At 42.2% G+C, this 26,481-nt stretch overlaps 3 protein-coding genes across 4 annotated transcripts; 1 reads left to right on the top strand and 2 right to left on the bottom strand.

The window, feature by feature from the left end:
• Positions 1–1,961: 1,961 nt before the first annotated feature.
• Positions 1,962–3,827, bottom strand: LOC147948570 (uncharacterized). The gene is made up of 3 exons (XM_087467621.1): positions 3,620–3,827; positions 3,353–3,481; positions 1,962–1,975 (listed from the first exon to the last, which is right to left on the bottom strand). Exons 1-3 carry the CDS (start codon positions 3,825–3,827, stop codon positions 1,962–1,964), a joined length of 351 nt encoding a protein of 116 aa, XP_087323747.1.
• Positions 3,828–10,696: 6,869 nt separating this feature from the next.
• LOC147948569 (uncharacterized) lies at positions 10,697–19,192 on the bottom strand. 2 transcript variants are annotated; one of them, XM_087482903.1, is made up of 3 exons: positions 18,819–19,192; positions 18,019–18,303; positions 10,697–13,628 (listed from the first exon to the last, which is right to left on the bottom strand). In XM_087482903.1, exon 3 carries the CDS (start codon positions 12,550–12,552, stop codon positions 11,311–11,313), a length of 1,242 nt encoding a protein of 413 aa, XP_087339029.1. In that variant the 5' UTR covers positions 12,553–13,628; positions 18,019–18,303; positions 18,819–19,192; the 3' UTR covers positions 10,697–11,310. The 2 variants fall into 2 exon arrangements, with proteins under 2 accessions (XP_087339029.1, XP_087339033.1); XM_087482907.1 differs by lacking the exon at positions 18,819–19,192 and adding an exon at positions 18,400–18,596.
• Positions 19,193–24,697: 5,505 nt separating this feature from the next.
• On the top strand, positions 24,698–25,231 carry LOC104773098 (uncharacterized). Its single transcript, XM_010497647.2, has one exon. The coding sequence runs from the start codon at positions 24,747–24,749 to the stop codon at positions 25,092–25,094; it is 348 nt and encodes a 115-aa protein (XP_010495949.2). The 5' UTR covers positions 24,698–24,746; the 3' UTR covers positions 25,095–25,231.
• Positions 25,232–26,481: the final 1,250 nt, after the last annotated feature.

Here is a 26,481-nt window from a genome sequence, read left to right as displayed (position 1 = left end):
AAGCCAAATCTGCAGTCACATTCTCAGCCAAGACGGAAGAGCATATCAAACTAGAGGCTCAACAAATCCTTGGTATCCAAAAAGTTGGTGGTTTAGGTAAATACCTTGGGCTTCCCGAAATGTTTGGACGAAAGAAGAGGGATCTTTTCAACCAAATAATCGACAGGATAAATCAAAAAGCCAAAAGCTGTTCCACAAGATTCTTTTCTGCTGCGGGGAAGACTATCATGTTAAAATCTGTGCTGTCGGCTATACCATCTTACTCCATGACCTGCTTCAAACTCCCATGATCTCTATGCAAAAGAATCCAATCAGCATTAACCCGTTTATGGTGGGACTCTTCCCCAGAAAAGAAGAAGATGACATGGATAACCTGGTCAAAAATGGCAAAAACAAAGAGGGATGGAGGTTTAGGCTTCAAAGATATCTCAACTTTCAATGATGCTCTTCTGGCAAAAGTAAGCTGGCGAATACTTACAAACCCAAAGTGCTTGTTGGCACGAATCTTCCTAGGCAAGTATTGTACCAACTCATCTTTCCTGGAATGCCAAGTCTCCTCCACGGCTTCCCATGGGTGGCGTGGAATATGTATTGGTCGAGACCTTATTAAGGCTCAACTGGGGATTGCTTTAGGGGCACAGATCCGTGGATTTCTCTTTCTTCCCCTGTAACCCTAGTGGGCCCACCAACGGAGCATAACAAAGAGATGCTAGTCAATGACCTCTTATGCCTGGAGTCCAAGGAGTGGAACTTAGAGCTCATCCGTAAAACACTTCCCCAATATGAGACTGGGATCTTATCACTCAGACCTAGCAAGCTGGGGGCCTCAGACAAACATATTTGGTTGGCTACAAAGAATGGTGAATATAGTGCAAGGACCGGATACCACTCAACATTAATGATGAAAGATAACTTATCCCAACCATCCCAACCGCCAACCCATCACAACTTTAAGTGGCTTCAAGGGATTTGGAATCTACAGTGCGCACCAAAGATTAAACATTTCTCTGGAAAGCAATGAATAACGGGCTACCAGTGGGAAAGAACTTACAAATCCGTGGCATTACCCAGGCTGCTTTCTGTCCTCACTGCGGCAAGGAGCAATCACTGCTGCATCTTTTCTTCCAGTGCCCTGCTTTCGAGGAGATCTGGGAGCTGGTTCCCGTTGCGAATCATCTCAACCTTTCACAACTATCAAACTTCCAACAGGGACTAGAGGAGGCGAACAAACTGATTAGTCTCCCCCCGACAGGATTGTTGCAGGGAACGATTTCCCCGTGGATCCTATGGGCAATTTGGACTTCTAGGAGCAGGAAAATTTTCGACCAGACCCAAACACAAAGCCGGGAGTTAGTCACTCAGGCGATTAGCCAAGCCCGCAGTTGGGTAAACGCTCACCTCCAGCCCAAGAACCCCATTCCTCAAATCCCAGCAAGCCAGCCAAACACTTTCAACCCATACACGATTCGATGCTTCTCAAATGCAGCGTGGAAAAAAGAAACAAATCAGGCGGGATTTGGATGGATCTTCAAACATCATCTCCCCTATTTTGAGATACAAGGCAAAGCGGTGGCATCAAATGTGAGCTCTCCCTTAGTGGCGGAAGCTTTGGCCTTGCTTCATGCTCTTCGACATGCTCGAGAGCTTGGTTTTTAGAAACTTTCATTTGCTTCAGATTCACAGCAGTTGATCAAAGCACTTAATTCGGAGTTTCAGTCGAAGGAACTCCATGGGATTCAACACGACATCCTTGCTCTCTCTCTCGATTTCATAGTTTGCGATTTCATTTTTGTTAAACGAGAAAATAACTTTCGAGTCGATAAGGCAGTTAAAGAGGCACTGGTGTCTCTCTCTATTGTAACCGGTTGATTAATCTTAATCTATGCTTTGGCAAAAAAAAAAAAAAGAGATAAGCTACTTAGATGCAGCTGCTAAATAGGTGAAAATAAAAAGGGACTTTATTAGTGCCACAATACTGCAAAACAAAACAAAATAAAAAAGGGACTTTAGAGTATTGTTTACTTTGCTTTCAACTTGTTTTGGTCACAAGTCCGTCAATAGCAGAAAACAAAATTTGCAACAATAAAAATAATTTTAGATACTTCAAAATGGTAACATATTATATTATTAATTAGCCCTTGAGGCTTAAACATAACCTAGAGAATATTGTTGGCCTTTTACTTAAAATTGTGGGTGTAAGAACACCAATGGTAATGTGCCCGGCCTGCTTATGACTCGAGAGGTGTACAACTAAAATTTAAAATTGGGCTTTTTAACTATTTTATAAAAATAAAATAAAAAACTTAAGCTCATCTAGTAGTTTTTGTAAAATGAAAATTATTAGAGTTGAGAAACAATGTACAATCTTTTGTATCAGTATAAAATAATATAAAAGATGAAAATGTGATTAAAAAAATCAATTTTTTATTTTTGAAACACTAAAACATAAAAACTAACCAAATAAACTTTACTTTTTTTTTATATTAAATGTGGCCTAAAAAAAATTATGATTTTAGGATGTGGCCTAGGGATATTGCCCAATTTTTCTAGTAAGCAAGCACCACTATGGGAAATGACTATTGAAGTACCAACTAAGGCAATCTCAATGGGGGGTTATATTTTTGGGGCTCTTATAATTTTGAATTATATAAGATATACTTTTAGTTGAATAAGAACTTTGGGAAGCATAATTAAAAATTTTCCCTCCAATAGTGGGTTCTTATTTTGAATCTCTTAATTTGATTTTTTTTTTTTTAAAAAAATTAAAGAAATTAAAGGAGAATATGAAATTATTGCATAGTAAAGTATATGTTTATAAAATTATTGCATTTCATAAAATTTTAAACATTGAAAACATTAAAACATAAAAAAATAGAAGTACAATTCATGAAAAGGGAAAATGGTTAATTGTATCCTCCAAATTTTGCCCAAATATTCTCAACCAAATCATCTTGCAACCGTTTATGTTTTTCTTGATCATGAACACTCAAACGAATGTTCATCATACTGGAGACACATGAAGGCCTGGTTGTTGGTAAGGTGAAGTCCACTTCTGAAGTGCAGTTGGACTCCATGTGTGTGAATTCAGATGCATTAAACTGAGTGTACCCATCTCTTTCATCTTCTACTATCATATTGTGCAGTATGATACACGCTCTCATTATATTTCTAATTTTTACCTTATCCCAAAGAAGAGCTGGATTTTTGACTATGGCAAATCGAGCCTACAAAACTCCAAAAGCATGCTCGACATCTTTACGTACAGCTTCTTGATGTGTAGCAAATAAAGAGTCGTTTGGAGTTTGTGGCATTGGAATAGATTGGATAAAAGTAGACCATTTTGGATAAATACCATCCGTGAGATAGTAAGCCAACTTGTACTGGTGTCCGTTGACACTGTATTTAACTTTGGGAGCTAGACCGTTTAAAATATCATCAAACACAGAAGAGCGATCAAGAATATTTATATCGTTTAATGTACCTGGAGGTCTGAAAAAAGCATGCCAGATCCAGAGGTCTTGTGAAGCTACAACCTCTAAAACGATTGTTGGCTTGCCAGAACCACGTGTATATTGACATTTCCATGCGGTTGGACAATTCTTCCACTCCTAATGCATACAATCGATGCTTCCTATCATCCTTAGAAATCCGCATAGTTCTCCAATATCGAGTAGTCGTTGAAGATCTTCTGGTGTCGGTCTTCGTAAGTACTCATCTCCGAAATAATTTATGATTGCTTTAACAAAATGCTCCAAGCATGAGTACGCCGTGGTTTCAGAAATTCGGAGGTATTCTTCAACCGCATCAGCAGCCGAACGATATTCCATCATACAAATTGCTGCTGTACACTTTTGTAGTACTGAAAGCCCCAACCTTCCTGTAGCATCTCTACATTGTTGAAAGAATGAAATTTGATTTTTTCATCGCTCAACGATTCGCATGAACAAGAGCTTGTTCATTCTAAAACGGCGTCGGACAATAAGAGGAGGGTATTGCATCTTCACTAAAGTAATAGTTCCACAAGTGGGCGTGGCCGACTTCACGGTTTCTTTCAATGAAAGTTCGCGGCTTCTTTGGTTTGGGTGGTTGTTGATGTTGAACAGGTGGAGTAAGAAGATATTGCCCAACTTGATTGGAAATTTGGTCACAAACTTGATTTAAGCATTCATCAATGGTGTCATCAAAATAATTGTGAGAAGAAGATGCCATTTTAGGAGAAAAGTTAAAGAAAAGATAGTGAGTTTTTGATAGGTTTGTGAATTGGTGAGTGTTTGATAAGTCCATCTCTTCATTTTATAGATTTCCATGGTCAAAAATATGTGGTGTTCAATCGTAACAAAGTTTGTGGTATGGTGAGATAAAAGAAAATATGTACTTGTGTGTAACTTGTGGTGTGTGTCACAAAAAAACAAAAGAAGTGTACTTCTGAAAATATATGTGGTAAAAACTTGTGGTGTGTGTCACAAAAAAACAAAAGAAGTGTACTTCAGAAAAAAATATGTGGTAAAAACGTGTGGTGTGTGTCACAAAAAAACAAGTCAGGTACTTGTTACAAAATTTTAAATTACATAAAAGGGAGACTATTGTGTATGGAGCCTCTTGTGTGGAGATTGTTGTGTGTGGTCAATGTGGTTTACAAGCACCATCATGATGCTATATCTTGAAACCGTAAACACAAGAGTACATAAGTAAAACCGATTACATAAGAGAACAAACTTACTTAAAGCCGATTACACGTTTCATAGAACAAACCGATTACACATTTCATTGAGTTAAAGCTGATTACATAAGAGAACAAACTAAAACCGAGTACATAAGTAAAACCAAATAAGGAACCTAATACAAGACTTCACGATTACATAAGACCGAGTACATGCTAACCATCAAAGTCACAACCATCAAAGAAACCGATTACAAGGAAGTGATTCAAACAACTATTTAAACACCAAACCGATTCAAACTGATGACAACATGTTATCAATAAGTTTGTCCTTTAAAGCTTTTTCTGATTTGGTAAGTGAATCTTTTTTTGCAATGAGATTTTCAAGCAGCACATGCTTACTATGCTTCTCTTTCATTGCAAACTCCATCTCTTTCATAGCAAAATCTTTTTGCTTCATCTCATACATCCTCGCAACCTCTTGCATCTGAAACTCCAACCAAGTTTTCGGATCTCCCTCAACCTCCGCTTGTGTGTTGCTGTTTTTCTTGGCCTTTCTCTTTGCAGCCTTAACACCAGGAGGACGGGTCATCATTGGTTCAGCCTCAACATCCACCGGTTAGGAACTTGAAAGATCTGCAGAACCATCTACCCGTGTCCTTTTCACCCTAGTCCCTTTAGAAGATGTGGACAAGCACCACTTTTGATCATATCTAAGCTCTCACCAAGCATGCTCGAAGGTGAATTTCTTGTAGTGATCATAGAAGTAGATCTGGTTTGCTAGCTTCATAACGTCATCTTCATTCTGCCCACTTGTTTTCTCCCTTGTCGCAGCCTCATAGCAACCTACGAACTTGCACACAATGTCGTTGATCTTACCCCACCGCTGCTTACAAAGACAGGACTCTCTCTTTGGTCGGCCTACAACATTCAGACAATCTGCAACGTAATCTGTTATCCTTCCCCAGAAGGCTCCACGTCTTTGCTCGTTTAAAGTTATAGGATCCTTGCTCGTTGTAACATCCGTGAACCGAAATCCTGGTTTGGGAGTTGCGTCGGTCGACGCATATCTTGCGTCGGTCGATGCAAGGTTAAGTTCTTGCGTTTTGACTTAAGTCAAATGCTGCATTTTGGGTGAAAGAAAACCCTTAACAAGATTTTTGTCTCATTCATAGTGTTGTGGCCGTTTTTGAGAGAAAACGAAAGAGAGAAAAAGTTCTTGAGAAGTTTTGGAGATTTTGGGTGATTTGTGGTGTTTCTTGGGAGATCTAAGACTTAGAACGTTGTAGGAGCTTCCTAGAGGCGTTTTCTTCTTGTGTTTAGGTTTAGATTCGTCTTGGCAAAAGTAAGTGCAGGACCATGGCTTATCTAAGCTAGAGAACTCTTTAATCTGCTTGTTTTGTGTTGTTAGACTTGCTAGATCGTTGTTCTGGATGTTAGGAAGCTTTCTTGTGGCTTGGGATCGAGTTTTGTGGTTGTAGGAACGAAGATCCGGTGAGAAGCTTCGAAGGAAAACGATGCTCGGCATTGCATCGGTTGATGCACTTTGTGCGTTGGTCGATGCAGATGCGAGGACGGCGCGTAAACTCTAGGGTTTTCTTGTTATGTCGAGCATGCGTCGGTCGATGCATTGGGAGCATCGGTCAATGCAAGTTAACCTTGCATCGATCGACGCAGATCTTGCGTCGGTCGACGCAACCTCCATTTGGTGTCGGTCGATGCATGTTGGTGTCGGTCGATGCAGAGTCCTGGTTTGTTTATTGTTGTTTGTTGATTGTTGTTGATGGTTAGAGATGACTCTATTTCTTGTGTGTATAGCCCAGTATATGGGAGGATTGCCTTACTGAGTGTTTATAAAATACTCATGCATTGCAATATGTGTTTGTGGTGCAGGTAAAGGCAAAGTGTGATTGTGGAATCAAGGCAATGAAGAGGAGGATGTTCTAGAGACTCGGTTTTATGTTGTCTGGCATTGCTAGGTTGCTAGAGTTGGGTCATTAGAACATTGCTAGGTTGCTGGTTCTATGATTTCAGTTATTTGGTTATTGGATATTGCTGATGTTATGAATATTGGATATTTATATTTATTGGATTATTATTTATTGGATATTGGTATTGTTATTCCGCTGTTGGTTGTGATTGTGGTTAGGTGGCTAGTGGATATGAGGCCACTAGTTGTAGTTTATTTATTAAATTATATTTATTATTTATTATTAAAAAAAAAAGGTCGGTCCTTTCATTTTGGTATCAGAGCCCTTAAGGTTCTAGGTTTGGGTTCACTAGGTTTCTGTAATGATGTTTGGGATTACATGTCTTGATTGATTATGTGAGTTAGTCAATTATGTGTGGCATGGAGTCCTAGAACATCCTCTTCCAGCCGACTGTGTGATTCCACGGTATGTTTATGTTTCTGTGTTAAATAGTAATTGTTTGCTTAGTCTTCTGTTCATGGTAGTGCAGATGGCTAGAGGTGATGCTATGGCTGGTCGTGGTCGTGGACGCGGACGTGGTCGTGGATGCGGACGTGGTCAAGGACGCGGACGTGGTCGTGGTAGGGGCAGAGTCCTAGTGGTTAGTGAGACCGAGGACCAGAGTGTGACAGCTGAGGGTGTTGGCGAGTCGCAGGATATTCCGGGGGATTCCGTGAGTGTGGCAGGAGGGCGCGGTGTTGATGCTCCAGTGGCCGGTGATGCTATGGTCCCGGGTATGGGAGCCCAGCGGGTGGAGTCCCTGGTACTGACATTGCGGCTATGCTAGCACAGTTGTTGGCGCGGTTACCACCTGTGGTACCAGTGCAGGCTCAAGTAGTGCCACCAGTGATGGCGGAGGAGCAGCAGCCAGTGGCTGCGGATGTGGGAGTCCATTCTCATTATATCAGCATGCTGACAGAGATGAGCCGTATTCGTACCAAGCAGTTTTTGGGAGGTACTGATCCTACCGCTGCGGAGGCGTGGAGGACGAGTGTGGAACGTAACTTCCATACTCTGAGATGTCCAGAGGAATTTTGGGTGGATATTGGGGTCCACCATTTGATTGGTGATGCTCAGTTGTGGTGGAGTTCTGTGGCAGCTAGGAAAGTGCAGAGGAAGATGTCTTGGGCTGACTTCGTCTTGGAGTTCAACCGCAAGTACTTCCCTAGAGAGGCACTGGATAGATTGGAGGTGCAGTTCCTTCAGCTAGCTCAGGGAACTCGGTCAGTGCGGGAGCTTGACTTGGAGTTCAGTCGACTTCTGAGGTATGGGGGTTGGGATATGGAGTCTGAGGAGGCTCATATCAGGAGGTTTTTGAGGGCCCTACGTGATGATTTGAGGGTTCACTGTAGAGGGCGGAGTTATGCTACGTGTGTAGAGTTGGTTGAGACTGCAGCAGGGATTGAGGAGGATATCCGGGCACAATCAGTGGCGATGGCTCCAGCTATTCAGCCTAGTAGGGCATAGCAGCAGGGGCGGTAGGCCTGCACAGGGAACCAAGAGGAAGTGGGAGGCTACGCAGACGTAGAGTGGTGCGAGTTGCTTCAAGTGTGGGAGCAAGGATCATAAGGTTGCTAGCTGTCCCAAGAGGAGTGCTCCGACTGCAGGGCCTCGAGTATGTTATCATTGCAGGGAGCCAGGGCACATCAGGCCCTTGTGTCCCAAGTTGCAGCCGGCAACAGTGGCAGCGTTGCAGCAGGTGCAGCCTGGAGGTCAGCAGGTGGCACGGATTGAGCAGGCGCCACGGGTTTACACGACAGCAGAGACTGGTGGAACTAGTGCCGGGGCGATCACAGGTATATTTCTGGTACTTAAGCTTTGTGAATTTTTAGTAGGTTCAGATTTTATGTTTTCCTGTGATTAAGTGGTAGGTTCTCAACACATAAGGTTTGTGTAGGGACCTTGTTGGTGGGCGGGTTTAAGTCCCATGTCATGTTTAATTCTGGAGCTTCTCATAGCTTCATTACTTCGGAGTGTGTAGAGTGTGCGGGGATCAGCGGGGATCCTGGAGAGCATTCAGGAGTTGTCAGAGTTGCGGGAGGCGAGTTCCTGAGAGTGATTGGAAGAGCTAGAGGAATTGATATTAAGATCGCAGGAGAGTCGTTGCCAGCGGATTTGCTTATCAGTCCAGTGGAGTTATATGATGTTATTCTTGGGATGGATTGGCTGCATCGGCATAGGGTGCATTTGGATTGTCATCGGGTTAGAGTGGAGTTTGAGCGCCCAGGAGAGAAGTTGGTGTTTCAGGGTATTAGATCGACTTCGGGGAGTCTCGTGATCTTAGCCATTCAGGCTGGGAAGATGATCGAGAAGGGCCGTGAGCTTATCTGGTTACTATATCTATGCCAGAGTCAGTGGGGAAGTCTACGGTTAGCGGTATTCCGGGAGTGGAGGAGTTTGAGGATGTGTTTCAGCCTTTGCAGGGATTACCACCATCTCGGTCGGATCCTTTTACCATTGAACTGGAACCGGGGACGATGCCGTTATCCAAGGCTCCTTACAGAATGGCTCCAGCAGAGATGGTAGAGCTGAAGAAGCAGCTAGAGGATTTGTTGAGTAAGGGATTCATCCGTCCTAGTGTACCACCGTGGAGAGCGCCGGTGTTATTTGTCAAGAAGAAGGATGGGAGTTTCAGGTTGTGCATTGATTACCGGGGTTTGAACCGGGTCACTGTGAAGAACAAGTATCCTCTTCCTAGGATTGATGAGTTGTTGGATCAGTTGAGGGGTGCTACTTGGTTCTCCAAGGTAGATCTGGCGTCGGGTTATCATCACATACCGATTGATGAGGCAGATGTGAGGAAGACGGCTTTCAGGACGAGGTATGGGCATTATGAGTTTGTGGTGATGCCTTTCGGGTTGACAAGGAAGGATGGTCCTTTTGTTTGGTCAGAAGAGTGTGAGGAAGGCTTTGCAATCCTAAAGGAGATGTTGACTAATGCGCCAGTGCTGGCTTTGCCTGAGCAGGGATAACCCTATGTGGTTTATACAGATGCATCTAGAGTTGGTTTGGGGTGTGTTCTGATGCAGCATGGGAAGGTGATTGCCTACACTTCGCGGCAGTTGCGGGTGCATGAAGGCAACTATCCTACTCATGATTTGGAGATGGGTGCTGTAGTTTTTGTCCTGAAGATTTGGAGATCTTATCTTTATGGTGCAAAGGTACAGGTGTTCACAGATCATAAGAGTCTGAAGTATATATTCACTCAGCCTGAGTTGAATTTGAGGCAGAGGCGGTGGGTGGAGCTTGTGGCAGATTATGATTTGGAGATAGCCAATCACCCTGGTAAGGCTAACACGGTTGCAGATGCTCTGAGTCGGAAGAGGGTAGCTTCGGCTCAGGAGCAGGAGATGGAGTCTCTCGTAGGGGAGATCAGTGCTTTGAGCTTGTGTGCTGTTTCACATGAACCGTTGGGTTTGGAAGCAATTGATAGAGCAGATCTTCTGAGTAGGGTGCGGTTGGCTCAGGAGAAGGATTTGGGGCTAGTGAATGCCTCTAAGGATGTGGATTCAGAGTATCAGGTCTCAGATAATGGTACTATCTTGGTGCACGGTCGGATTTGTGTGCCCAAGGATGAGGAGTTGAGGCAGGAGATTTTGAGAGAGGCTTGAGCTCTCGGCCAACTTTCGAACGGTAGAACTTTCCTCGGCAAAGGTTCTAGGCTTCGGATCTAGGCGAGAAACAAACGAGGGAATCAGAGTTTGAAGTGATTCAAACGAGCCGTTTGGAAATACGGTCGAGAAGCCTCGAGCTGGTCGATCGGATGGTACAGATGCGGTACGAACGACCGATCCATTGCGGTGGAAACGATGAGGGAGACGAGTTGAGATGTTTCGGTGGAGAACTCGAAAACTTGTGGAAGAGGACTCGAGGTTGCGAAGGGGAAATGATGGAAGCGAAGTGAGGGGAGACGAGAGTGGATCAAATGACGACACAAGAGAGTTGATTCTTCTCTTGATACGGTCGCTAACAAGATCGAACCCGGTTCGAGTCTTGCTAGGGTTCTCTCACTTAGACAATCCCGGATTAGACTAATGAGAGGATATAGACAAGTCAAGAATCTCTCTTGAGAAAAGTTTTTATTTTCATTCAAGTCTATTGGAGGAACAAGGGCTTAAGAGGAGTTTAAATAGAAAGGTTTAGGTAGGGGCTTAAGGACACGCGGATTCATCTTGATCCACACATCATCCTTTGACGTGTTTTGTTTGCAATGAGAACACGTCACCTCCTTTTGACTAACACGCTAGCCACAAACTCTCTCAACGTCCATAAGTAAAGCATCACGAGAGGAATATTCCCCAATGTTCAAATTTAAACCAAAATAAAAGAGAGAAGAGAGATAACCGCCTTGGCCTTGCGCATGAAGCAACTTAGCCTTTAGGCGTTGTGCACCAAGCTCCATGCCTCGTTAAAACCTCTCTGGTAAACCCATTGGGAAAAACCCAGAGTAGGGAAAAGAGTACACATCCTTGCTTTGGCGACTTTGGTGTCTTCACTCTTGGGTAAGAGTGAAGACCGGTCGGACCGAGTCTTCGAGTTCTTTTTGGGACGTTGTCCGAGGGACGTCCGATCGTACGAGGAGTTGTTCCGGGGCTGATGATATTTTGGCCACATCGTTGACTAGCGCCTTGGCTTCCTTTAACGCATATTGGTTCCGAGCTTTGGTCAGGTTCGGTGGTCCTAAGTTGTCTTGGGCGTCTTGGTCGGGGCTCCTTGAGGCGATTTGTTTGTGGCCGGTGCATCCTGGTTTGGTGTCTTGGGATCGCTCTGCGTGTCTCGGTGGTCTTGGCTAGGCTCCGTTCCCACGATCATATCATTCCTTCCCCCTTGAAGAGGTTTTGTCCTCAAAACGTTGTCGACTTCACCTGCATTGATCAAGACGAGATCAGTAGCGTCGAAGCGAGTAGAAGTGTTATGCTTACCTAGGGGTTCGGATTGATAATCGTGATCGCTGAACTCCTTGACGACTTGGAGTGGATCGTCTTCGCGCTGAATGACTAGGCTTCCTCTCCTCGGTTGGAACCACTCAGGCCTTAAGCCCGTCTTAACCCATTTGCTTGACTTGGAGAGCAAAATCGCCAGCCGCTCATCGCTATGATTCTTGTCGCATGGTGTGTCGTTCGCCATCTCCATTAGCCGGCCTTCCATGCTTCTTGAACTGTCCAGGAATCGACTATCAACTTTGCAGATCAGCTCCGATAGTGCTCCCATAGCTCCTATAAATCTTTCAACCACAACATCTTGACAACCAGTTAGTAAGAATTGGTTTGAGTCCTTAAGGGACGTTCTAGCGATATAGGGTTGAATTAAGAGGTTCGTTTTACGGTCCGAATCCTTAGACAGTGTTGATTGCATCTCATAGACTTGTGTAGGACTCAAGGGTTTCAAACAAATGCGCATATTATCATGGACAAAGGAATATTGGTTGGTGTGGCCACAGTGAGTGGTCCTTTTGTGAGACTGCCAAGGACGCCCCAATAATAGGTGGCCAGCCTGCATAGGAATCACATCACATAGGGCTTGGTCCTTGTAGGGTCCGACCCTAAATGGGACTGTGACCTGTTCCTTCACATGGATCACAGCCTTATCATTCAACCATTTCAAGCGATAAGGATGAGGGTGGTTTGTTGTCTCTAGAGACAATTTCTTGACAAGACTAGAGCTTGCAACATTGGTGCAAGATCCTCCGTCTATAATCAAGCCACACACTCTTCCACTTACAGTGCATCTAGTGTGGAAGATGTTTGCGCGCTGGTTGGTGTTCTCGTCGGCCGTCGTGTTGGTGTTGTGGACGCGTATGATCATCAAGAGTTCCCCAACCTCTGGCTCGGCTACGGCTATTTCTAGCTCGGCTTCGCCTTTAGCTTTCTCCTCGGTCGCCTCATCTTCAAATTCGATCTCACCGGCTTCGGTAAGGATCATTGTGCGGGCGTTCGGACATTCGCGCGCGTAGTGGCCTCTCCCTTGTCACTTGAAGCAGACTATATCGCGGCTCCGAATGTCATTGAGGTTGCGTCGCGGGTCTTGTCGTTCGTTGGTGGACGGCTCCCGGGTCTTGAAACGTGAGTCAGCACTGATTGCCTTCGACTTCTCCAGTATTCGGTTTGAAGGAGATGCATTAGGAGTCCAGGTCGAAGCTCCTTCAGTGCGAGCACGAGGAGCGGAGGCGCTCTTCTTCTTGATCTGGCTCTCTATCTGTATCGTGAGGTGTAGCAACTCCTCGAACACTTGATACGGTTGGATTTCGACCTTGTGTGTGATACGCTCTTGCAACCCGTCCAGGAATTGAGCCATGAGGGACTCTTTGGAGTCGTCGACTTGCAACCGGTTGCGTAGGTGTTCGAACTCCTCATAATATTCTTCAACCGATCGGTTGCCTTGTGTGAGTCGCTGGAATCATTTTTGTTGCTCTGGGTGATAGGTCGGGGGCACGAAGCGTCGACGCATCTCAACTTTAAGAACTTCCCAATTGGTGATAGGTTGTTCTCTGTTGCGACGCTGCTCCGCTTCAAGGCGATCCCACCAGGTGAGGGCGTGATCGGTGAACTGAGCCACGACATATTGCACCTCGAGTATGTCTGGATAGGCATGACACAAGTATAAGTGCTCCATTCTGCTCTCCCAGTCGAGGTAGGCTTCGGGATCAGATTTGCCAGCAAACGTGGGCGCGACCATCTTGTGCGCTGGCTCAAGGTGCCTCAGAGCTTCATCATAGCGATCGTCTCGCCCGTGGCGTTGTATAGGCTTCAGCTCGTAACCTTTTTCGGAGTGATTGCTCTCCGTCTCTTGTCGTTGACGACTTGCGGGTTGAGGATCTTCCCTTGGAGGGTTCAACAGCTCAAGTCGGTTCATGCGCTCTGCCAATTGCTCTATGCCGTTGCGTAGGGCTGCAAGCGTAACTCCTATTTTGGGTGGAGGAAGAGGATTCGCTGGATGTTGCTGTTCGGCCATTGATCGGGCAGACTATGACGTGTCGCGTGTCGCGTTTGGATTTGAACCTCGTAAGACAAAAGTAAACACCACACGCGTGAGTATCACTCATTCTAGGACCACACACAAGCTAAATAATTGAGTCATCAACAAAAGGAATGTTGCTGACAGCTAATGATTAAATCAAACCTATGACTAAAACAAAAAGCAAAAGCAAAAGTGCAAAATGACAAGACTACTTTATGACCGGAAACAAAAACGCGTAAACAAAAACACACTCCTAGCTTTATCGATCTAAAAGTAAACAAGCAAGAACACGGATGAACAGAGCTATGAATGCGAAGAACGAATTCACAAACTAACAACCTAGGAAAGCAATGAACAACCGCAAACATGCACCAATTTAAACCAAATGAGCAAACGGAACCTATGGAACTAAGAGATGCAAACTTTACTACTAAAAACTCAAGATTAAAACTTTAAACGAAATAAGAAAGTTCTGGAAAGAAACAACCTCGTAGGAGCTTTGAAGCTCTGATACCAAGCTGATGTGACCCAGAGACGCTGTCGCGGTACGGTCGCGGTACAGTCACGGCTTGAACTCTCGGCCAACTTTCGAACGGTAGAACTTTCCTCGGCAAAGGTTCTGGGCTTCGGATCTAGGAGAGAAACAAACAAGGGAAACGGAGTTTGAAGTGATTCAAACGAGCCGTTTGGAAATACGGTCGAGAAGCCTTGAGCTGGTCGATCGGATGGTACGGATGCGGAACGAACGAACGAACGATTGGTTGCGATGGAAACGATGAGGGAGACAAGTTGAGATGTTTCGATGGAGAACTCGAGAACTTGTGGAAGAGGACTCGAGGTTGCGAAGGGGAAATGATGGAAGCGAAGTGAGGGGAGACGAGAGTGGATCGAATGACGACACAAGAGAGTTGATTCTTCTCTTGATACGGTCGCTAACAAGATCGAACCTGGTTCGAGTCTTGCTAGGGTTCTCTCACTTAGACAATCCCGAATTGGACTAATGAGAGAATGGAGATAACCGCCTTGGCCTTGCGCATGAAGCAACTTAGCCTTTAGGCATTGTGCACCAAGCTCTATGCCTCGTTAAAACCTCTCCGGTAAACCCATTGGGAAAAACACGGAGTAGGGAAAAGAGTACACATCCTTGCTTTGGTGACTTTGGTGTCTTCACTCTTGGGTAAGAGTGAAGACCGGTCGGACCGAGTCTTCGAGTTCTTTTTGGGACGTTGTCCGAGGGACGTCCGATCGTACGAGGAGCTGTTCCAGAGCTGATGATATTTTGGCCGCATCGTTGACTTGCGCCTGGGCTTCCTTTAACGCATATTGGTTCCGAGCTTTGGTCAGGTTCGGTGGTCCTAAGTTGTCTTGGGCGTCTTGGCCGGGGCTCCTTAGGCTCGCTATGACTCTGGTGAATTCTTTCGAAGCCTTGGCCGCGTTCGAATGAGGCGATTTATTTGTGGCCGGTGCGTCCTGGTTTGGTGTCTTGGGATCGCTCTGCACGTCTCGGTGGTCTTGGCTAGGCTCCGTTCCCACGATCACATCAATCAGGTTCCTGGCGATTTACTAAAGAGTTTACCCATTCCTGAGTGGAAGTGGGATATGATCACCATGGATTTTGTGGTAGGATTGCCAGTGTCACAGACTTTTGATGCTATTTGGGTCATCGTGGACCGGTTGACTAAGTCAGCACATATTCTGGCCATTAAGAAGACTGATGGAGCAGTGGTCTTGGCTAAGAAGTATGTGAGAGAGATAGTCAGATTGCATGGGGTGCCAGCGAGCATTGTGTCTGATAGGGATTCTAAGTTCACTTCGGTGTTCTGGAAGGCATTTCAGGCAGAGATGGGCACTAAGGTGCATATGAGTACAACTTATCATCCCAAGACAGATGGACAGTCTGAGAGGACTATTCAGACGCCGGAGGACTTGCTGAGGACGTGTGTGTTGGATTGGGGTGGCCATTGGGCAGATCACATGAACCTGGTAGAGTTTGCTTACAACAACAGTAATCAGGCGAGTATTAAGATGGCTCCTTATGAGGCTTTGTATGGGAGACCATGTCGTACACCATTATGCTGGACTCAGGTGGGGGAGAGGAGCATGTTTGGTGCTAGTTTTGTTAAGGAGACCTCAGAAAAAATTCAGGTTCTCTGCTGAACATGAAGGAGGCTCATGATAGGCAGAGGAGTTATGCCGATAGGAGGAGGAGAGATCTTGAGTTTCAGATAGGAGACAGAGTGTACCTCAAGATGGCCATGTTGCAGGGTCCGAACAGGTCATTGTCAGAGACTAAGTTGAGTCCGAGCGGGTGGGACCAGTGGCATATAGACTGGAGTTACCAAAGGTTATGCGTGCATTCCATAAGGTTTTCCATGTGTCTATGTTGCGGAAGTGTCTCCGTGAGGGTGAGAGAGTGTTAGCTAAGATTCCTGAGGATCTTCAGCCTAACATGACTCTGGAGGCGAGACCAGTGAGGGTTCTTGAGAGGAGGATCAAGGAACTTCGGAAGAAGAAGATTCCTTTGATGAGAGTCCTGTGGGACTGTGATGGTGTTGAGGAGCAGACTTGGGAGGCTGAGGCAAAGATGAAAGCAAGGTTCAAGAAGTGGTATGAGAAGCAAGCCGCAACTTGAGCTTGTTTAGCCTGGTTCCATATGTAATCCGTGGCTGGAGCGGGAATGGAGTATTCCAGCCCATCTCTCTTGTTACTCGGTTGCTTGGGGTGGTTGGTTGCGCGACTCAGTAACAAGATGAGGTGGTGCTCGGGGTACAAAGTTTCCGTGAGGCGGAGTTTCTGGAGGAAAGTTTCCTGAAATAGAAGTTTCCAAAAATGGAAGTTCCAAAATGGAAAGTGCTAAACAGTGACGGTCCTTCTGGACTGATGGTCCTTCGGGACAGACGGTCCTTCGGGACAGATGGTCCTTCGGGACAGACGGTCCTTCGAGACAGATGGTCCTTCGGGATAGATGGCCTTTGTGGCGGGCTGTTTAGCCAGAGTGCCTGTTTAGGCGGTCCTCTTTAGGACATTTGTTTGGCCTTGGTGGCGGTCCTCTTTAGGACATTTTTTTGGCCCTTGTGGAATGTATATGATCCTTGTGTGGTCATGGGGTATTCCAGTGAGGGGATATGTGGTTGGTAGGACATTGAGATGTTTTACGCGAGCCACGGGAAGGAAACCTGGATAGGGATAGGACTCACACGCGTTCAGAATCGTTTGCTCGCGACTCTTGGGGAACTTTGGTTCTCCTAGTACTGCCATATTCGGAGACTTTGTGACTTGGGAGTATGGTTGGTATATCGACTTCGGACGACGGTCCGGAGGCGCGCTGTAGGGTGACGACCCGAGAGACGAGTTGGATTTTTCCTTATATATTATGGCATGCGGGCTTAGGCCCGATGAGGAGCCAACATTTGGCATGCAGACTTCTGATAAGGAGCCAATAAAACTCAAGGTTTAGGCCCACGAGTAAAGGAAAGTCCAAAAGTCGAGAGCAAATGAGGCCTGGAGCGCGAGTCTATCGCCTAGAGGTGACCTTCTGTAGATCGGTCGGAGGAGTGTGGGCCGTGGAGACGGTTGCACGGGAGTCCTTGGCTGATGGTTGTTCAAGATTCTAGGATGAATCTAGATTGGTGGGGGAGAATTGTAACATCCGTGAACCGAAATCCCGGTTTGGGAGTTGCGTTGGTCGACGCATATCTTCCGTCGGTCAATGCAAGGTTAAGTTCCTGCGTTTTGACTTAAGTCAAATGCTGCATTTTGGGTGAAAGAAAACCCTTAACACGATTTTTGTCTCATTCGTGGTGTTGTGGCCGTTTTTGAGAGAGAACGAAAGAGAGAAAAAGTTCTTGAGAAGTTTTGGAGATTTTGGGTGATTTGTGGTGTTTCTTGGGAGATCTGAGGCTTAGAACGTTGTAGGAGCTTCCTAGAGGCGTTTTCTTCTTGTGTTTAGGTTCAGATTCGTCTTGGCAAAGGTAAGTGCAGGACCATGACTTATCTAATCTAGAGAACTCTTTAATCTGCTTGTTGTGTGTTGTTAGACTTGCTAGATCGTTGTTCTGGACGTTAGGAAGCTTTCTTGTGGCTTGGGATTTCACCACTAGTTTACTTTTAAGACAAGTGGGTTTAGGTTTTCAAATTTAAGTTTTTACCTAAACTACAACAACCACACATTTATCACATTATAACAACCAACAAACCCTACACCATCAAACAATAAATATGATGTAGAAGCATTCATCAATGACTGACTCGACAAGTAACTCCCTAAACAAGTACTAACCGTATTTATCACAACCAACAAACAAAAAGCAATCATCAATGACTGACTCGACTCTTACCTAAACTAACACCAAATTAATTAAGAAAGAAGAGGATCATATATAAAACAAAACATATACAAATTTAAAATAAGTTTAAAGACCTCAAACTGACCTGCTTTAATGGCATCGGAAACAGCTTCCTCAGGTGACTTTGTGTATCCTTGGTACTCAAAAATGGTTGCCACAGCATCACACTCAGATGTAATGTACCTATAAGGATACAACAATCTTTTGATACTTTCCTCGCTAAGTACTTAGCCACGGAGACAGATGAATGAATTGTATGGTAACGTATCGAGATCCCAACTACAACTTTGGACACAGAACACAATTTTGCGTCTCTAACTTGAATCTTTCGAGAAGAATAACCCCGGGATAATTTCAACTTCAACTCCACCTATTCAACATTTCCAAGTAGTCACATTAAAGACTGTTGAATTTATTCATCAGCAAAAAAACAAGAATAAAAATAGCATGACTTTAAATATCATACATGTTTCAAATTGCAGAAACCTTCATAGACTTCAAGAACAGAGTCAAAACTCTTAACAAGAGAGATAAGCGAAGAGTTCAACGATCTGAGAGAGAGAGAGAGAGAGAGAGAGAGAGAGAGAGAGAGAGAGAGAGAGAGAGACTTCTCAAACATATTTATTGTAGCTTCCAAAAATCGTAGCTTTAACAAAAATGCCCAAATGAAAAAACACACTTCTCAAACATATTTATTGTAGAAACAAACTTCTAATTAATCATGCCCAAACCCAAACAAGAACACAATCAGACCCAATGAGAGAAGATATATCAAACAAGAACACAATTAGACCCATCAAAGAACCTAATTTACGAACACAAACCCAAACAACCTTAATCCGTATAACTAATCGCGAATTCATACTATTAAACTGATAATCTTACCTTCCGATTCCAATTGCTTCAATCTCTTCCGAATCAATCGACTCCAAAATCAAATCCATCTCAATCCTTTGTTAATTTTGGATTTCGATCGAGAGAGACAGAGAGATGAAAGAAAGAAAGAAATATTCGACCCGTAAAAAAAAATCCTACTTCTATTATTCTTTTTGGCCAACGAAAAATTGACACGTATGGTCTCTTATTCCATAAACGAGTCTACTAAATAAGAGGCTCTCTTATGTTTTTTTTTTTTTCTGATTTATTTTTTTTTTCTTTTCAACTACAACCCCTCTTAAAACCCCCCATTGAGGATGATCTAAGACTAAGAGAGAAGCAAAGCTGGTTGTGATCTTTTACTCTGTGACTGTGCTACGTACAAGTCTTTTGAAGGCAGCGATAGAAAGAGAGAAACAGAGGAAATATGATTATTGCTGGAGTGGGGAAAGATTTTTAGCATCAATCAAATTTAATAATTAAATTCCAAAATTCTTTTTTAAGTATCAATCAAATATATTTTCTATAAAATCATATGAAATGCAATAAAAATCCCAAAGATTAATCTTTTTATATTCACCTTAATTTAAGCTATACTGTTAGGTTAAATTCTAATGATTTCCTCTTTGTAGTAAAATTTTAGAAATGGAATATCAAATTATTTTTTATATAGAACATCATCAAATTACAAAATTTTGAATTAAAAACATTATAATGATCTTTATATAATTATATTTTGGATCACAAGAACTAAATATAATGATGAGTATACAAAAAAATGTACTACAAAATTTTTGGAGGTAAGAGAAAGTTAAAATTTTTGATTTAATGATTCTATTATGATAATTTATTTTGTTAAAACATTGCATACTTTTAAAAATAAAATAAATATACATACATGAATGAAGATGATTTCTTTAGCTTAATTCCCTCATTGGGCTTTGATCGAAATTAGTGTTGTTGAATCTGTATCGGTAATTGAAAATAATAAGAAGACAAAGAAGAAAGGAAGAAATACATAAAAACAAAGAAATAAATTTGAGCAAAATATAAGATAAATCTAATAAAATATATAATCACACTCTTACTATGAGTTTTGAATCCATGCAAAAACATAAACAAAACAAAGAAATATTTAGAATTTGAGATATGATAGATGATGATGTGAGAATTGTTATTTATAGGATTTCAAGGGATGAAAGTTACATTTCTAAAATATTATTATGTAATTGAAAATTAAAAATCATAAGAAGACAAAAGAAGGAAGTGTAAGAATTAATAGGAAAAGATTTAGTGTTTGATGATGAGATTTGATGAACAAAGAGAGAGAGTGTAGGCGTATGAATAGTAGAGAGTGCAGAGAGAGTAGGAGAGTAGAGTATTGTGGAGAAAGAGATATTATCTCTTCTTACTTCATTTAGAACCTAGTTACATCCTAATTATAGTCATATACAAGAAAAATATAGTAAGAACAAGTTTATTTTGAGAATGAGTCCCGATACTTATTTATAGAAATCATGTCCGTCGGGAATCCGTCGATATGCCGTCGAAACACGGTCGGCCATTCTTGACGTTCAAACGGCTAAAACAACGGTAACAAAATGGTAACAAAAGACCGATGGATCACCGACAACTTTCGACGACTATAATAACGGTAACAAATGACCAATGGAATACCGACGGAGTTTTGACGGAAGTGTCTGACAGACATAGTCTGTCAGGATTCCGTCGGGATTTGGTCCAGAATTCCCAACGGAACAATTTCCGTCGGTAATTCCCGACGGATTACCAACAGATTACAACGGTTCTATTTTCGTCGTAAATCAGTCGAGAACCCATCAGAAATAGCCAACGGGATATTGTCCGTCGGGAACTCCGTCGGAAATCGCATTGTTTTCTTGTAGTGAGATGCTATGCACAATTACATATATTGAAAGTGACATCTCCTTAATCACACATGTGACTCTTCCTTAGTCTTCCCACTTGCACAATCTTGTCAACGGCTAGATGAAGAAGATTCTCGAAGACTTGTGACCGTTGGAGGCTGGTCTTCATGGGTTGGACTCGCAAAGCCTCCAAATAGTACGGACGGCCCAATGTGGTGGTTGTACGGTCGTACGGACGTACGGACAGTGGTGTGTGGTTTCATACTCCCCCTCAAGCTTGATCATGAGCATTGATCAAGCTTGGACTCATGCACACCCACCTCATTAAAAACCTTAGTATAGAAAACCACTTGGGAAAAACTATACTCAAGGGAAAAAGAGTGTAGGTGTCATGTGAAGACAATCTTGGCCGAGTGAAGTCTTTGAGGCCAAGTTTGGAGTGAATGTACTCACACACTTGTGGACTGGCTGCCTTGGTGAAAACATCGGCCAACTGCTCGGAGCTTTTGGTGTGACATGGTAGAACAACTCCAAGTTTGATTTGTTCTCAAACCTTGTGATAATCAACTTCAATATGTTTGGTCCCTCATCGAACACCGAGTTAGTTGCAATGTGAATAGCGGCTTCACTGTCGCAATGCATGGTGATAGGATTAGGTGACTCGATTCCAAGATCCTTGAGGAGTGCCTTGAGCCACATCAACTCGGTTGTGAGTTTTCTTATGGCCCTATACTCCGATTCTGCACTTGATAGTGATACCACCTTTAGTTTCTTGCTCTTCCATGTGATTAGGTTGCCACCTAGGAATGTGCAGTATCTAGTAGTAGAGCGACGGTCTCCATGATCTCCGGCGTAATCAACATCGCAATACCCTACTAGTTTAGTGCTTTCATTTCAACCCATCCAAATGCCTTGCCCCGGCGAGCCCTTGAGATATTTGAGGATTCGGTTCACCATGTTCCAATGGTGCACGGTTGGGTTTTGCATGTGTTGGCTCACCTGATTAACAGCAAAACAAATGTCAGGTCTTGTAATAGTAAGATATATGAGCTTACCTACTAGCCGCCGGTATTGCTTGACATCGTGAAATGGAGCTGCATCAAGCTCCCCCTTTCCTCCAGCTTTATAGTTTTCCTCAAGAGGTGTTGATACAGCTTTTGAACCTAGTTTACTTGCTTCACTCAATAAATCAAGAGCATATTTCCTTTGTGATAGAAACAAACCTTCATATGACCTATATACCTCTATCCCAAGGAAATATTTAAGTTCTCCAAGATCCTTAATATCAAAAACTGACTTTAGATAGGTTTTAGTGTTTTGAATACCTACCTTGTCACTTCCAATTATGATGATATCATCAACATATACTAGAATGACTACAATACCTTTATCACTTGGCAAAGTGAATAGAGTGTGATCAGCCTCTGATTTGCGAAATCCTTTCTCAAGCAATGTGGTACTTAACTTATGGTACCAAGCCCTTGGAGACTGTTTTAGACCATATATCGCTTTGTTCAGTTTCAATACCTTTCCCGGTCCAATGATGTCTTCTAAACCTGGTGGCGGTCGCATGTAAACTTCGTCTTCAAGTTCTCCTTGCAAAAACACATTCTTAACGTCCATTTTCCACAATTCCCAGTCTAGGTTGGTTGCAAGTGAAAGAACTACTCGAACAGTATGAAGCTTGGCCTAAGGTGCAAACGTATCAAGGTAGTCCTCCCCATACATTTGTGTGAATCCCCTTGCAACTAGTCTTGCTTTATAGCGTTCAATCTCCCCATCACTCTTGTACTTGATAGTAAATATCCATCTTGATGTCACAGCCTTCTTCCCTTTGGGTAAGTCAGCCTCATCCCAAGTATGATTCTCCTCCATGGCTGTCTTCTCGGCCTTTACAGCATCACGCCATTCTTTGTGATTCTTGGCTTCTTCATAGTTTTTGGGAATCCAATGAGCATCAATCTGGCCAAGAAACACTTGATGTTTCAAAGGAAAGTGAGCAAGAGTGCAAACAGCTTGAATCGGATGAGCTACGGCTACATTGTTGTAGTAGACTCGAGTGTTCCGCCAGTTAGAGGGATCAAACTTGAGACGTTCACTCCTTCTAAGTGGTATAATTTCTTGTGGACTTTCCTCATCATTGTTGTCTTATTCGGTGGGTACATAGTCTTCATCTCCAGAAGCATTGTCAACTAGTACTGAATTTAAACCATTTTCATCATCGGACTGCTCATCAAGTTCCGGCGAGTTGTCAAGAGTTGGCGTTGGTGATGCATTGACTATAGGAGTTGGAGTGGTCACGCCCATCGTGTGAGTGTCATTGTCAACGCCGAGTCCCTCAAGAAGAACACGAAGATTGTTGGCCCGGTCAGACGGTGATGTGGACAAGTCTTTAAGACTTTCCCAGTTCTTTTCCTCGTAGAATCCTTTAGACTCCACAAACTTTACATCACGAGATACGAAGACACTTCAAGTCTGGCTCATAGCACTTGTAGCCTTTTTGTGTAGTAGAGTATCCAATAAACATGCTTTTAACACTTTTGGCATCAAGTTTGTCTCGCTGTTCTCCTGGTTTCAACACATAACAAACACAGCCAAATACCCGTAAATGATCAAATGAGGGTTTTGCTTTGTTTAATACCTCAAATGGTGAAATATCTTGAAGAATTTTTGTTGGTGTCTGATTTATGAGATAGCAGGCCACAAGAACAGCATCTACCCAAAACTTCTTTGTGACATTTGTGTGAAACATCATGGACCTTGCTACTTCCATGAGATGCCTATTCTTCCTCTCAGCTACACCATTTTGTTGTGGTGTGTAGGGACAGCTTGTTTGGTGGATAATTCCATGGTTTGATAGATATTGTTTGAAGGCATGACTTGTGTACTCCCCACCATTATCTGATCTCAAAATTTTAATCTTTGCATTATAATGGTTAGTCACATATTTTTGAAAATTAGTGAAAGCCTCAAGAACTCTATCGTTAGAGGGAAGTAAAATTAACCAAGTATATTTTGATTTTTCATCAATAAAACTAACAAAATATTTTTGATTATCTCTAGACATGCAAGGAGATGTCCAAACATCTGAATGAACTAAATCAAAACAATTCTCATAAATAGTTATAGATTTAGGAAAAACAGTCTTGCAATGTTTACCAAGAATACAAGCCTCACACTCATCATTTTTAAAAGAAATATTAGGAAACACCAATGCTAAAGCTCGAGTGTGAGGGTGTCCTAATCTAGCATGCCAAATGGAATCATTAGGTTTAACAACAACCAAATTAAAACAAGATGCAGAAGAAGAAGATAGGTTCAAGTCCTCAAGCACATAGAGATCATCCCTAGTATTTTCTCTAGTTTACGAAATTTTTTTTTGTAATTATTAGTCATCGACCTATAATATATTCAATTTTTACAAATTTATCGATAAGGTTTCAACCTTTTTATTTATGTTAAAAAATGTTACACATTTTATATATACAGCTCTAGTGAATCTCAGATTCTTTTTAATTTTTTTTCTTTGATAATGAAATGTTGTCATAGAAACATACTAGTGACATATCTTTGTTATTTAGATAAGAACTTTATTAGTGTGACTTAGAGTTTTTATACATTAAAAATAAAATATATTTATATGTCAAACTACTAAAAATAGTTTAATATATTTAAAACTCTATATATTTCAGTTAGTATATAACCTCATATTAAAAAAATTGGCCTAAAAGGTTGCATGATTTAAAACAAAATTACAATGTTCTCCATTTAAACAACCTTTACTTGTATTAAATTTGTCACTATAATTAAAAAAAACAATAATTGAAAAGAGAAATTTAAACGCTCATAGTGTATTTATTTACCGAGAAAATAAACTCTTTCTCATTAATTATTTTAGTTTTCTAATATGTTATGATAGTTACGTTGGGTTTTCAATTACATATAAATAGTGTATGTAGCTTTGTGTCTATAATATCAAATACAAAACACACTTTATTACATTCTTTTCATATAAGAAATAATAGTCGGTAAATTTCACGTATAAGCACATATGGCTAAATTTACCTCTCAGATTGCTATGTTATTCATTGTTGTAGCCTTGGTTTGCGCCTTTGTTCCTGTATTTTCGGTCGATGAATCTGAAGCAAAATCGTTATGGGATACTTGTCTTGTTAAAATCTCTCCTCACTGTGCCTTGGATATAATCGCTGTTGTTTTTGGAAATGCAACCATCAATGATTCATGCTGCCACGATCTTGTTCAAGAAGGAAAAGTGTGTCACGATACTCTCATTAAATATATTGCTGACAGACCAGCCTTAATTGCCCGTGAAACACTATATCTGAAGAAAAGGGACGACTTGTGGAGTCATTGCGTTGCAATATCGAAAACTGCTTAAATTATTTTGATTAAAAACTTGATAGTTTTGGTGTAACATTTAATTTATCGGAAATATCCACTTGATTACTTTTACAAAAGATAAAGACAAAGTAAAGCTCTTTGAAGATAAATAACATAATTTGTATTTCTAACAAATATGTGCTAGTTATCCTCAATTCAAGTAGATAAATGCAGTAAACACAAATATATGCTAGTTACAATATATTTTACGTTTTCATTTTAGTAGATTAAAAAAACAAGAAAATAGTTGACCACTTGATTTACTTAGAAGATATCAAAATGGTAATAGTGTGTGATCATGCTCGAAAAATGATGTTGGCAAAAAATAGACGGAAATCAAGTGTTCAACTGCTTTCATGCTCGAGAAATGATGTTGGCAAATGGTAACAGTGTTTGAATTAATTATCATTGTAACATCCGCAAACCAAAAATTGGTTTTTGGGGATGGGTGTCGATCGACACCAAGGGGGTATCGGTCGACACCACTAAATTCTGGTTCGACCAGATTGAGTTTTTAATCGATTTGGTTCGGTTTGGTTTTAGTAAACCATTGAACCGGGTTATTTAAGCGAGTTTCGACACAAGAAGATGTCCAAACATCTGAATGAACTAAATCAAAACAATTCTCATAAATAGTTATAGATTTAGGAAAAACAGCCTTGCAATGTTTACCAAGAATACAAGCCTCACACTCATCATTTTTAAAAGAAATATTAGGAAACACCAATGTTAAAGCTCGAGTGTGAGGGTGTCCTAATCTAGCATGCGAAATGTAATCATTAGCTTTAACAACAACCGAATTAAAACAAGATGCAGAAGAAGAAGATAGGTTCAAGTCCTCAAGCACATAGAGATCATCCTTAGAACCTCCTTGGCCAAGAACTTTACTTGTCTCAATATCCTGAAAATGAACCTTGTTAGGACCAAATATTGCATAACAATTTAAATCAGTGGTAGCTTTCTTAACTGATAGCAAGTTAGATGTGAAATTTGGCATATAAAAGGCTTTAGTTACTTTATCAGATAATTTCAAATTCCCAATGCCTTTAACCGGTACCTTCTCACCATTAGCTATGATAACATTTCCATTAGCAGGTTTAATTTCACTAATTAATTTAGGGTCACTAATCATGTGATGAGATGCACCAGAATAAACAATAAGAGGTTTAAATTGGTTTAAAGCAAGAAAGGATTTACCGGAGGCCTCCTTGAGAGCTTTGATGAGTGCATCAAGGTCTGATTTCCTCACCAGCTCGGAGGAGGCAGCTAGTGCAGTTCCATTCCCTCCGGTAGCTTGTTGGTTTGGTTCGGGAGTGGGTGTTTCTCCCACTATAGTTGCTTGATGAGCTCTCGGTGGTCCTCCACGGCTTGGTCCTCCACGGTTG

This window comes from Camelina sativa, chromosome 2 (assembly GCF_030686135.1).
Source record: "Camelina sativa cultivar CO46 ecotype springtype chromosome 2, ASM3068613v1".
Lineage (NCBI taxonomy): Eukaryota > Viridiplantae > Streptophyta > Magnoliopsida > Brassicales > Brassicaceae > Camelina > Camelina sativa.
The sequence above is the reverse complement of the archived record's forward strand: the minus strand, read 5'-3'. Positions and strand labels throughout refer to the sequence as shown.